The 13,223-nt window shown below is 42.4% G+C and overlaps 1 protein-coding gene across 2 annotated transcripts in view; it reads left to right on the top strand.

Annotated features, from left to right (window-relative positions):
* Positions 1–13,223, top strand: part of LOC134944515 (uncharacterized) — a 463,054-nt gene that overhangs the window by 4,333 nt on the left and 445,498 nt on the right. For both annotated transcript variants that reach the window (XM_063933135.1, XM_063933136.1), the window contains exon 3: positions 742–810. In XM_063933135.1, coding sequence (XP_063789205.1) covers positions 742–810 — 69 coding nt within the window. The remainder of the gene's footprint in view (positions 1–741; positions 811–13,223) is intronic.

Genomic DNA, 13,223 nt, shown 5'->3' on the forward strand with positions numbered 1-13,223 from the left:
ATCTCCCCACCACCCACCTGTACCTGCTCTGCAGCTTTAAGAAACTATTGCCCAAAAAGTTTCTGATCTGCTAAATTCCACCACATATGGTTTCAAACTTTGAGCAAACTTTGCAAAATGTTCCCGATTTATAGTTTGATGAAAGTACAAATGTCTTAGAAACGCAGCTCAGTGCACTTTGTGAGCCGTTCACGTGTCATTCAATACAGTAGGGTTGTGGAAATGCAAGACCAATTTTGAGCTACACATATCTTTAAGGTACATGTATAAATCTTTACATATCCCACTGTATGTGTTGTTGATGATGACGACATCTCTGTCTTTGACTCCATGTGCATGTACATGTACATGTACAAGTTACATGTAACTTCAGTTATGTGCAACTCAAATTACAGCTGCACAAAAGTAACATCTAACTGTATTTTCGGGCCCTTAAGACACATCAAGGAAAACTGCAAAGTTGCTTTAATGGGCATGATATAACAAATTCTCTAGGGCATTTTATCATGTTATAAATTATGGTTTTATATACTTATATTGTGTTTTCCCTGTAACCTTCAGACCACTTCATTGTATAGAATGCATACAGAAGAGTTAAAATATGACTATACCATTTCAGTTTTTCGAACTACCCTCCTTTGAATCCTATGAATCAAATCAATTTCGAGATATTTAAATAAACATTTCAGAAAGAAAGGGTAGAAAATCTACTTGACTTTTTTCTTTTGCTGTAAATTCTAGTTTCCGAATGACGTCATTGAGAGTTCTTTTCCTCCTGGTTCTCTGGATAGAGGAGGGATCAGCTCCCAGGTAAAGTTTCTATAAATGCAGCGAAAGAGGAGCATAGTTATTAACAGTTGTATATTTTAGATCAATGGTTCCCAAACTTTTTTGAATGGCGGCGCCCTAGAGTATCAGAATCTTTTTCAAGGCACCCCTAGGTCAAAAGTTTCCTATTGAGAAATTTAGAAAGAAATATGAAATTAAGTAAATTGTGTTTATATGTCATACTTAGGCTCAGTTGTGTGGTGAGGGACAGGAATTGCTTCTGGTTTTTTTTCCACATATTTTATGATTGGCAGCCAGCAGCACTGGGTTTGCCTTCTACATTGACCATAAATAATTTGAATTGGTCCTAGACCACCAACCCAAGGCACACCTGCAAGTGCACTGAGGCACCCCAGGGTGCCACGGCACACAGTTTGAGAACCACTGGCATAGATATCTTGACAGGGCTATGAAGGCAAAAATATGAAGTAAAAACATACAGTAGATTGTAGAGATGAGCGCCTGAAATTTTTCGGGTTTTGTGTTTTGGTTTTGGGTTCGGTTCCGCGGCCGTGTTTTGGGTTCGAACGCGTTTTGGCAAAACCTCACCGAATTTTTTTTGTCGGATTCGGGTGTGTTTTGGATTCGGGTGTTTTTTTCAAAAAACACTAAAAAACAGCTTAAATCATAGAATTTGGGGGTCATTTTGATCCCAAAGTATTATTAACCTCAAAAACCATAATTTACACTCATTTTCAGTCTATTCTGAATACCTCACACCTCACAATATTATTTTTAGTCCTAAAATTTGCACCGAGGTCGCTGTGTGAGTAAGATAAGCGACCCTAGTGGCCGACACAAACACCGGGCCCATCTAGGAGTGGCACTGCAGTGTCACGCAGGATGTCCCTTCCAAAAAACCCTCCCCAAACAGCACATGACGCAAAGAAAAAAAGAGGCGCAATGAGGTAGCTGTGTGAGTAAGATTAGCGACCCTAGTGGCCGACACAAACACCGGGCCCATCTAGGAGTGGCACTGCAGTGTCACGCAGGATGGCCCTTCCAAAAAACCCTCCCCAAACAGCACATGACGCAAAGAAAAAAAGAGGCGCAATGAGGTAGCTGACTGTGTGAGTAAGATTAGCGACCCTAGTGGCCGACACAAACACCGGGCCCATCTAGGAGTGGCACTGCAGTATGTATGTATAAAGAAAGAAAAAAAAAACCACGGTTAGGTGGTATATACAATTATGGACGGGCTGCCGAGTGCCGACACAGAGGTAGCCACAGCCGTGAACTACCGCACTGTACTGTGTCTGCTGCTAATATATAGACTGGTTGATAAAGAGATAGTATACTCGTAACTAGTATGTATGTATAAAGAAAGAAAAAAAAACCACGGTTAGGTCACTGGTATATACAATTATGGACGGGCTGCCGAGTGCCGACACAGAGGTAGCCACAGCCGTGAACTACCGCACTGTACACTGGTTGATAAAGAGATAGTAGTATACTCGTAACAACTAGTATGACGACGGTATAAAGAATGAAAAAAAAACCACGGTTAGGTGGTATATAATACAATTATGGTTGGACGGACTGCCTGCCGAGTGCCGACACAGAGGTAGCCACAGCCGTGAACTACCGCACTGTACACTGGTTGATAAAGAGATAGTAGTATACTCGTAACAACTAGTATGACGACGGTATAAAGAATGAAAAAAAAACCACGGTTAGGTGGTATATAATACAATTATGGTTGGACGGACTGCCTGCCGAGTGCCGACACAGAGGTAGCCACAGCCGTGAACTACCGCACTGTACACTGGTTGATAAAGAGATAGTAGTATACTCGTAACAACTAGTATGACGACGGTATAAAGAACGAAAAAAAAACCACGGTTAGGTGGTATATATTATAATACAATTATGGATGGACGGACTGCCTGCCGAGTTCCGACACAGAGGTAGCCACAGCCGTGAACTACCGCACTGTACACTGGTTGATAAAGAGATAGTAGTATACTCGTAACAACTAGTATGACGACGGTATAAAGAACGAAAAAAAAACCACGGTTAGGTGGTATATATTATAATACAATTATGGATGGACGGACTGCCTGCCGAGTTCCGACACAGAGGTAGCCACAGCCGTGAACTACCGCACTGTACACTGGTTGATAAAGAGATAGTAGTATACTCGTAACAACTAGTATGACTGACTATGACGGTATAAAGAATGAAAAAAAAACCACGGTTAGGTGGTAGGTATATAATAATAAATAATACAATTCTGGTCGGACGGACTGCCTGCCGTGTGCCGACACAGAGGTAGCCACAGCCGTGAACTACCGCACTGTACACTGGTTGATAAAGAGATAGTAGTATACTCGTAACAATTAGGATGACACTATGACGGTATAAAGAATGAAAAAAAAACCACGGTTAGGTGGTAGGTATATAATAATAAATAATACAATTCTGGTCGGACGGACTGCCTGCCGTGTGCCGACACAGAGGTAGCCACAGCCGTGAACTACCGCACTGTACACTGGTTGATAAAGAGATAGTAGTATACTCGTAACAATTAGGATGACACTATGACGGTATAAAGAATGAAAAAAAAACCACGGTTAGGTGGTAGGTATATAATAATAAATAATACAATTCTGGTCGGACGGACTGCCTGCCGTGTGCCGACACAGAGGTAGCCACAGCCGTGAACTACCGCACTGTACACTGGTTGATAAAGAGATAGTAGTATACTCGTAACAATTAGGATGACACTATGACGGTATAAAGAATGAAAAAAAAACCACGGTTAGGTGGTAGGTATATAATAATAAATAATACAATTCTGGTCGGACGGACTGCCTGCCGTGTGCCGACACAGAGGTAGCCACAGCCGTGAACTACCGCACTGTACACTGGTTGATAAAGAGATAGTAGTATACTCGTAACAATTAGGATGACACTATGACGGTATAAAGAATGAAAAAAAAACCACGGTTAGGTGGTAGGTATATAATAATAAATAATACAATTCTGGTCGGACGGACTGCCTGCCGTGTGCCGACACAGAGGTAGCCACAGCCGTGAACTACCGCACTGTACACTGGTTGATAAAGAGATAGTAGTATACTCGTAACAATTAGGATGACACTATGACGGTATAAAGAATGAAAAAAAAAACCACGGTTAGGTGGTAGGTATATAATAATAAATAATACAATTCTGGTCGGACGGACTGCCTGCCGTGTGCCGACACAGAGGTAGCCACAGCCGTGAACTACCGCACTGTACACTGGTTGATAAAGAGATAGTAGTATACTCGTAACAATTAGGATGACACTATGACGGTATAAAGAATGAAAAAAAAAACCACGGTTAGGTGGTAGGTATATAATAATAAATAATACAATTCTGGTCGGACGGACTGCCTGCCGTGTGCCGACACAGAGGTAGCCACAGCCGTGAACTACCGCACTGTACACTGGTTGATAAAGAGATAGTAGTATACTCGTAACAATTAGGATGACACTATGACGGTATAAAGAATGAAAAAAAAACCACGGTTAGGTGGTAGGTATATAATAATAAATAATACAATTCTGGTCGGACGGACTGCCTGCCGTGTGCCGACACAGAGGTAGCCACAGCCGTGAACTACCGCACTGTACTGTGTCTGCTGCTAATATAGACTGGTTGATATTTAAAGAGATATTAGTAGTATACAACAATACTATACTGGTGGTCAGGCACTGGTCACCACTCCTGCAGCAAAAGTGTGCACTGTTAATTAATATAATTGTACTCCTGGCTCCTGCTAACAACCTGCAGTGCTCCCCAGTCTCCCCCACAATTAATTATAAGCTTTTAATTTATACATTGATGACTGTGCAGCACACTGGGCTGAGCTGAGTGCACACAGACTGAGTCACACTGTGTGACTGACTGTGCTGTGTATCGTTTTTTTTTTCAGGCAGAGAACGGATATAGCAGAGAGAAGTGAACGGATATATTATATTAAATAAAAGTTAACTAGCAACTGCACTGGTCACTGACTGTGGTAAACTAACTCTGTCTGCGACTCTGCACAATCTCTCTCTCTCTATCTAATCTATCTCTATTCTAATGGAGAGGACGCCAGACACGTCCTCTCCCTATCAATCTCAATGCACGAGTGAAAATGGCGGCGACGCGCGGCTCCTTATATAGAATCCGAGTCTCGCGATAGAATCCGAGCCTCGCGAGAATCCGACAGCGTCATGATGACGTTCGGGCGCGCTCGGGTTAACCGAGCAAGGCGGGAAGATCCGAGTCGCTCGGACCCGTGAAAAAAAACATGAAGTTCGGGCGGGTTCGGATTCCGAGGAACCGAACCCGCTCATCTCTAGTAGATTGCTGTGGGTTAATACTAGAACTATTGTGCCTTTTGTCTGGAAGTGCCTGATAAATGTGTGTTTATGGAGTTCCTCAAACACTCCTATTTCCTCTTACTGACTGTGCTCATTTCATGTCATTGGTGTCCACAAAAAATGTGCATTCAATCAAGCAGGTGGTAGGTTCCTAGAGAACCTGTCAAATCAATGACAATCACAGTGGAAGCCCAGCCATATCATCCTTGCAGCTGTCCAGCTTTGTGCCTAACCTGCAGGTTTCTAATGGCAAAACTGCAATGCCCAATCTGCTATCTTGTTTTTGCTGTTGGTATCATAGAATCATAGAATGTGACGGCAGATAAGAACCACTTGGCCCATCTAGTCTGCCCATGTACACACACACACCAGGGTGACCTTTTTTTTCTCGTTGAGAGCCAATTAACCTACTAGTACATTTTTGGATTGTGGTAGCAAACCGGAGCACCCAGAGGAAACCCACGCAAGCACAGAGGGGAATATACAAACTCCACACAGTTAGGGCAGGAATCTAACCCATGACCTCAGTGCTGTGAGGCAGTAATGCTAACCATTACACCATCCAGACTATAGAAACAGAATTTGACGGCAGATAAGAACCACTTGGCCCATCTAGTCTGCCCCTTTTTTTACCCTTTGATAACCTCAACTCTATTTGATCCCTAGTTCTGTGTAAGGATATTCTTATGTCTAAACCCAAGCATGTTTAAATTGCACTACTGTCTTAGCCTCTGACTGGAGGCAATACCACTTGTCCACTACCCTTTTTGTGACATAATTTTTCCTCATATTTCTCTTGAACCTACCCCCCTCCAGAGTCAGTGCATGTCCCCATGTTCTAATACTTCTCTTCCTTTGAAGAATGTCTCCTTTCAGTACCTTGTTGAAACCCTTGACATACGGAATCTGAAAGTATCTATCATACAGTATTCCCACTTTCCCTTCTCTGCTCCAAAATATACATATTAAGATCTTATGGGCCGTGATGAGTGTAACTGAGGCTTGGCTTGAACTGTATATATATATATACATACATACAAGGTAGTGTCCACACTCACGTATTGCACAGAAAATTGCTGGGGTAGCATCCAGATAGATAGGAACAGAGTCCCATTCTAACACAAATCCATTGAAAAAGCAGGAGCACTCACCAGTCTTCAAAGTAGCAAAAAGTTTTTAATCAGATCATCAATACAAGGTTCAGATCAACGTTTCGGTCTGTATGTAGACCTTTGTCAAGATGATTAAAGAATGAACAGATTGTCCTTATATACCCTATATAGACCCACCCACTAGTTAATCAAAGCAACACCCCCACACCCCAGACAGAGACAACAATAACAAACACATATCACAAATGAATATAAAACATATACAAGTCAGTAATTACAATGCCAATCATCATCATACCTAGCTCCAGTCATAGTGGTAAGTTCCGATTTTGTGCACACCATTTACAGCGCATTATTATCCTCAGAGCTCCGGCGTGCGTTCCAAAGGCATCCTCACTTCCTGCCTGTGGAGCGCATCAGCTGACCGGATGTCGGACGCTACCATGGAAACGGAGCGCCGAGAATAGGAAGTAAAATACGTATATTATCACTTGTGCTAGAGGTTAGAAGTTCCCACAAACGATCAAATGATCTAAACTATAATTGAGAGTAACCTAAAAGGCTCACAATATAGTGCATGAAATCAAGTAATCAGCTAAGTCAGCCAAGGTTAATACATTACCACGGAAACAGAGTACTTATTCACAATATCTAAAAACCAGACTGGATAGGCAGGATGAGATTGGGATCAGGGTAAATCATATAGTTAGTATGTGTACACAAATTAGTGTACGCATGTGCACATGGGTACATATTGCACCAATATGCACATACAGATGAGCCCGCAAAGCTAGATTAAACATATTATAATATCCATCGGAAGTTATATTAAATTTTTAAATTTTTAACTTTTTACTCCCAAAATAGGGCACTCATATCTTTGAATTGCATATAGGAAATAGACCATATACAGGAATACAAAAAAAGGAAAAAAGGAAAAAAGGCACAGATATGCCACCATCCAAAAAGTATATAGAATAATAAGAAAAATGAAAAAAAAAATGAAAAAAATAAAAAAAATAAAAAACAGGGTCCAGTATTACTCCAGAAAAATGCCATAATGAATGCCATCATTTAGGCCACGTGGTCTTATGGTATCCAGGCGGTGTATCCAAGCCGCCTCCCGTTTCAGCAAGAGCTTTGCCCGATCTCCACCTCTTCTTAATGGTGCCACTCTATCAATCACCATACTTTTCAGAGACGCCAAAGGGTGGCGGGCCTCATAGAAATGTCTGGCTACCGGTTTATCGGAGTTGCCATTAGCCAGAGCCTCTCTCACAGACAGACGATGGTTTGCCATCCTTTCTCGAAAGGGGCGAATTGTTTTGCCCACATAAACAAGAGAGCAAGGGCATGTCAAGGTATAGACAACAAAGTCAGATGTACAGCCCAATCTATGTCGGATAAATATTTTAGCACCAGTGTGCGGATGGTGAAAGTACTCTCCACTTGTCATACTTCGGCAGGTTGTACAGTTAGTGCATCTGTAGCATCCCATTTTCTTGGGTGCCAGCCACATATCCGATCCAGATTCAATAGGTCTATCAGGCTGCATTAAGATGTCCTTCAAATTGCGCGCCCGTCTAAAGCTCAGTAGAGGTTTATTTGGCAATCTCCTTGTTAATACTGGATCTGTTTTAACCATTGGCCAATGTTTGTTGACCACCTTTCGTATCGTAGATCCTGCTGTACTGAAAGTAGTGGAGACAACAAATGGGTTTTTTTTCGGATACCTTCTTCAGTGAGTGCCCTGCATGGATTTTTTTAGCCTTATCAAGGCAATTCATGATAGTATGATCATCATATCCCCTGGCTTTGAATCTATTTTTCATATCTTCCAACTGTATTGTAGTAGTATTCGGATCTGAGTTGTTCCGAAGAACCTGATAAATTGAGAAATAGGTAAATTACGTTTTAGTGATCCTGGATGGTGGCTATCAAAAGATAATAACGTATTCCTGTCGGTCCTCTTCCTAAACAATTTGTAACCATAGCCTGACCCAGTGGTATAGACACTTACATCCAAAAAATCAATAGATTCAGTATCAAAATGCATGGTAAACTTAATCGGGGAATCAAGTGAATTGAGATATTCAAACATCTCAAGGAGGGATTCCTCAGTATCGTTCCAAATTAAGAAAATATCGTCAATAAATCGACGATAGAAGGCGATACTATCCCCAAACCGCGGGAAGATGTTTAGATTTACATATTCATCCATATAAAGATTAGCATATGAGGGGGCAATGTTGCTCCCCATCGCTGTTCCCGCCGTTTGGAGATAGTACCGCCCCCCAAAACGAAAATAATTACATGTTAAGATGAGTTCAAGCAATTCCATCAAGAATTCAGTCGGTGGTGTCCCAGTATGTAATTGGATCAAAGCTCGCCTAGTGGCCGCCAGGCCAGCACCATGTGGAATCACTGTATAGAGAGACGTAACGTCAAGAGTGACGAAAATCCCTCGGTTAACATAAGGAAGCAAATTCAACAGTCTCAAAAAGTCACCCGTGTCTTTAAGATAACTACTGGTCTCCTTGACACAAACCTGTAAAAAATTATCCACATATTGGGCCACGTTGGAAAATAATGAGTTACGTGCAGAGATTATTGGGCGTCCCGGTGGTTTATCCAATGTTTTGTGAATTTTTGGCAGTAGATACAGTATTGGGCAAATGGGAAATTCTGTTTTAAGGAAACCAGTAGTTTCTTCATCAATCCAACCATGTACTAGAGCAGCATCCAATAATTTATCCAATCGGCTTTTAAAGATCAACACCGGGTCACTAGGTAATGGTCTATATGTATCACTATCCGCAAGTTGTCGCCTCAGAATTATAATCACTGGTATCTAATAGGACCACCGCCCCACCCTTATCGGCGGGTCTCACGGTAATCCGTGGGTTATTCTTTAGGTCACTTATAGCCCTTCTCTCAGCTCCAGTAAGATTATATCTACATTGTTTGTGTTTTTCAAGCGACTTTTTTACATCCTGATCTAACATCCTAGTGAAGGTCCTTATACTAGGATTCAGGGATGGAGGATCATAAGTACTCTTTCTCTTAAAGGTTTTAGAGGTTTGAGCATTTATCATAGGGTTCGAAAATTTTTCTATAAGTCTCAGTTTCCTACCAACCTTAAATCTATCAATTGCCCAATCAAAATCATTAAATCTAGGTGTAGGTATGAAACTCAGACCTCTGGACTTTGCTATATATATAGCAAAGTAGAAGAATGCGCACTCAAAGGACTTCATTGAGTGACAGCAAGCTGGTTCAGGAAATAAGCTGACAGCGCAGCCTTGTAGGTCAACGTTTCATTTATTAACTAAATTTCGTCAGGACAAGATAACATAAGAAAGACAGTCTTACCTTAAATAGAACCCCACACAGACCATCATACACGCTGTGTGTGCTTCCTGGACGGGGCTTGATGACGTCACCCCGGGGCGACGCACGCTCTCCAGCGCCGTTGCCATGGTTACCCGCCGGAGGCCAACACAGCGCTGTAGGTAACAGAAAAGATAATCACCATAAAAACAGTGCATAAATCATAAAAACAAGTGTCAAAAGGCTTGCAAATGGCCATGTGGCATAACATGAATTGTTATAAGAAAAACTGGTAATATCAACACAATAAGTAAATATGTAAATGACAAAAAACACACGCCCAATGAGCAAGAAATATTTTAAAGTAGCATGAATGAAAAATCAGGCTAGCGTACACACCGCCCTGACAACATTGATAACCATAGTTTATCATATAAGGATTTAACCCTCAGGCACAATATTCAAGTATAGGTTAAATTTACATGATTAAAGAAACACCCCAAATTGTTGGATTCATTGAGTCCATACGGTGAAAGTGTGCGGAGCTCAAAAATCCAACGTGCTTCCCTACGTAACAACAGAGCACCCCGGTCGCCTCCACGTAAATTGGCAGGGACATGGTCAATGACCTTGTGTCGTAGACTAGCCAATGTGTGTTTTGCTTCACGAAAGTGTCGGGCGACCGGTTGTTGTTGAGGGGTGCCCTCAAGGGCAGAGCGTATGGCTTGACGGTGCAATGCCATCCTCTCCCTAAATTGCCGGATGGTCTTACCCACGTAAAAAAAGTAAGCCGCAAGGGCATTTGATGTAGTAAATGACAAAGGAGCTTTGACAAGATAAAACATGCTTGATGTTAATTTTGGCCCCAGAATGCGGGTGAGTAAAAGATGGGCCACATTCCATTGAACGACATGTCGTGCAACCTAGGCACTTATAACAGCCAGGCTGTCGTGTAAGGAATGTCCTGGGAGTTCTTGTGCCGAAGGTTATATATAAAAATAACCTTCGGCACTCCAGATACTAAATTACCACGGTGCCAGCAAAACCATCTTGATAACTCCATGGGTTTTCAAATATAAATTGGTGGTCGAATTCTCATATTCCATTATCACCAATGTTTCAAGGCTGCTAGGGTGCCCTTTTCTCAAGGTGTATAGACAAAGGAATAGAGGAGGTACCTGCAGAGGCATCTGAAGTGTGACATTGTGCTTGCCCCCAGTGATGATGAGTAGCTGCTCCAGTGGTGACGCAGGGAGCAGTGCCAGACGGCCGTCCTGGAGAACCTTGGTGTCTCGTCTCAGTCATGTCTCGGTTGACGTGGTAACCGCCAACACCCTCTACCACCATGCACCATTTGAAACCACTGATCTGTGAAAAACATAAAAGACTTAGACATGTGCCTAAAGGCCAGAGAAAGTTCATAAAGACCAACCATAAAATCCAGATAAAATCCCTAAAGATATGCATGCATAGACACATTATTATAACTGCTTGTGCAACCTAAGGAGACATATCTAACAGAATACAGTAAGTTACATTTATATTTAACATTTATATCAGTGATTCAATAAAATTGGTGCCATAGGGCACTTGCAGAGGTGCCATGGGTTGGTGGTTCAGGGACAAATCAAATTATTTATGGTCCATGTGATAGGCTAAACCATAGCTGATAGCTGCCAAACATAAAATATGTGGGCAAGCTGAAGCACAACCAGGGACGCTTTAAGAGAGGAGGAGGCCCGTTTGCTGCCTCCTCCATACGGGACCCCTCCTCTCTGCAGTAGCTCTGTAGAGTCTGAGCACTAGAGGGCTCAGCCTATACTGCGCATGCGCAGTTCTCAGGGAAAATGGTGCGGCAGCCATTTTCCCAGAGATTTATGTACTGCGCATGTGCAGAACTCCTTGAAAATGGCCGCTTTGCCATTTTCACTGGGTGTTATCATCGCTGGTGAAGTCGGTGCGGGACTCCGGAGGGGTGAGTATTAAAAAAATGGGCGCAGTGTGGGCCCCCTCTGGACTCAGGGGCCCGTGTGCACCGCGCACACTGCACCCATCATAGAAACTCAGGTGAGCACAACCCTATCGCTCCCCACAAAACTGAGCCTAAGGATGACACATTAGCACAGTTTACTTACAAGTGCCTTGCTAAAGTTTTCACCCCCTTGGCTTTTTACCTATTTTGTTACATTACAACCTGCAATTTTTTTTTTTTTTAAATCTGAATTTTATGTGATGAATCTGCACAAAATAGTCTAAGTTTGTGAAGTGAAATGAGAAAAATTTATATAAAAAAGATTTATTTTATAAATCTGAAAATTGGCATGTGCATATGTAGTCACCCCCTTTGCTATGAAGCCCCTCAAAAGTTCTGGTGCAACCAATTAGCTTCAGAAGTCACATAATTAGTTAAATGAAGTGCACCTGTATGCGGTCTAAGTGTCACATCATCTGTCCGTATAAACACACCTTTTCTGAAAGGCTTCAGAGGCTGCAACACCACTAAGCAAGAGGCATCACACCATGAAGACCAAGGAGCTCTCCAAACAAGTCATGGACAAAGTTGTTGAGAAGTGCAAGTCAGAGTTGGGTTATAAAAAAATATCCAAATCTTTGATGATCCCCCGGAGCACCATCAAATCCATCATCTTCAAATGGAAAGAACATGTACCACAACAAACCTGACAAGAGAGGGCCGGCCACCAAAACTCTCAGACCGGGCAAGGAGGGCATTAATCAGAGAGGCAGCACAGAGACCAAAGGTAACCACGAAGAAGCTGCAGAGTTCCACAGCAGAGACTGGTGTATCTGCGTATGTGTCCACAATAAGCCATACACTCCATAGAGCTGGGCTTTATGGAAGAGTGGCCAGAAAAAAGCCATTAGTGTTTAAAATAAGAAGGCACGTTTAGATTTTGCCAAAAGGCATGTGTACGACTCCCCAAAATTATAGATGAAGGTGCTGTGGTCAGATTAGACTAAAATTGAACTTTACGGCCACCAAGGAAAACGCTATGTCTGGCCCAAACCCAACACATCCCATCACCCCAAGAACACCATATCCACAGTGAAAGATGGTGGTGGCAGCATCATGCTGTGAGGATGTTTTTCAGCAGCAGGGACTGGGAAACTGTTTTGAGTCGAGGGAAAGATGGATGGTGCTAAATACAGGGATATTCTTGAGCAAAACCTGTTTCAGTCTGCGTGTGATTTAAGACTGGGGGGTAAATTTACTAAGATGGGAGTTCTATTTAACATGGGATGTTGCCCATAGCAACCAATCAGATTCCAGGTATTATCTTCTAGAAGGTGCTAGATGAATGAGAAGTAGTATCTGATTGGTTGCTATGGGCAACATCCCATCTTAAATAGAACTCCCGTGTTAGTAAATTTACCCCTGGGACGGAGGTTCACCTTCCAGCAGGACAATGACCCGAAGCATACTGCTAAAGTAACACTCGAGTGGTGTAAGGGGAACATTTAATTGTGTTGGAATGGCCTAGTCAAAGCCCAGATCTCAATCCAATTGAGAATCTGTGGTCAGACTTGAAGATTGCTGTTCACAAGCCGAAACCATCCATGAAGGAGCTGGAGCAGT

This window comes from Pseudophryne corroboree, chromosome 7 (assembly GCF_028390025.1).
Source record: "Pseudophryne corroboree isolate aPseCor3 chromosome 7, aPseCor3.hap2, whole genome shotgun sequence".
NCBI lineage: Eukaryota > Metazoa > Chordata > Amphibia > Anura > Myobatrachidae > Pseudophryne > Pseudophryne corroboree.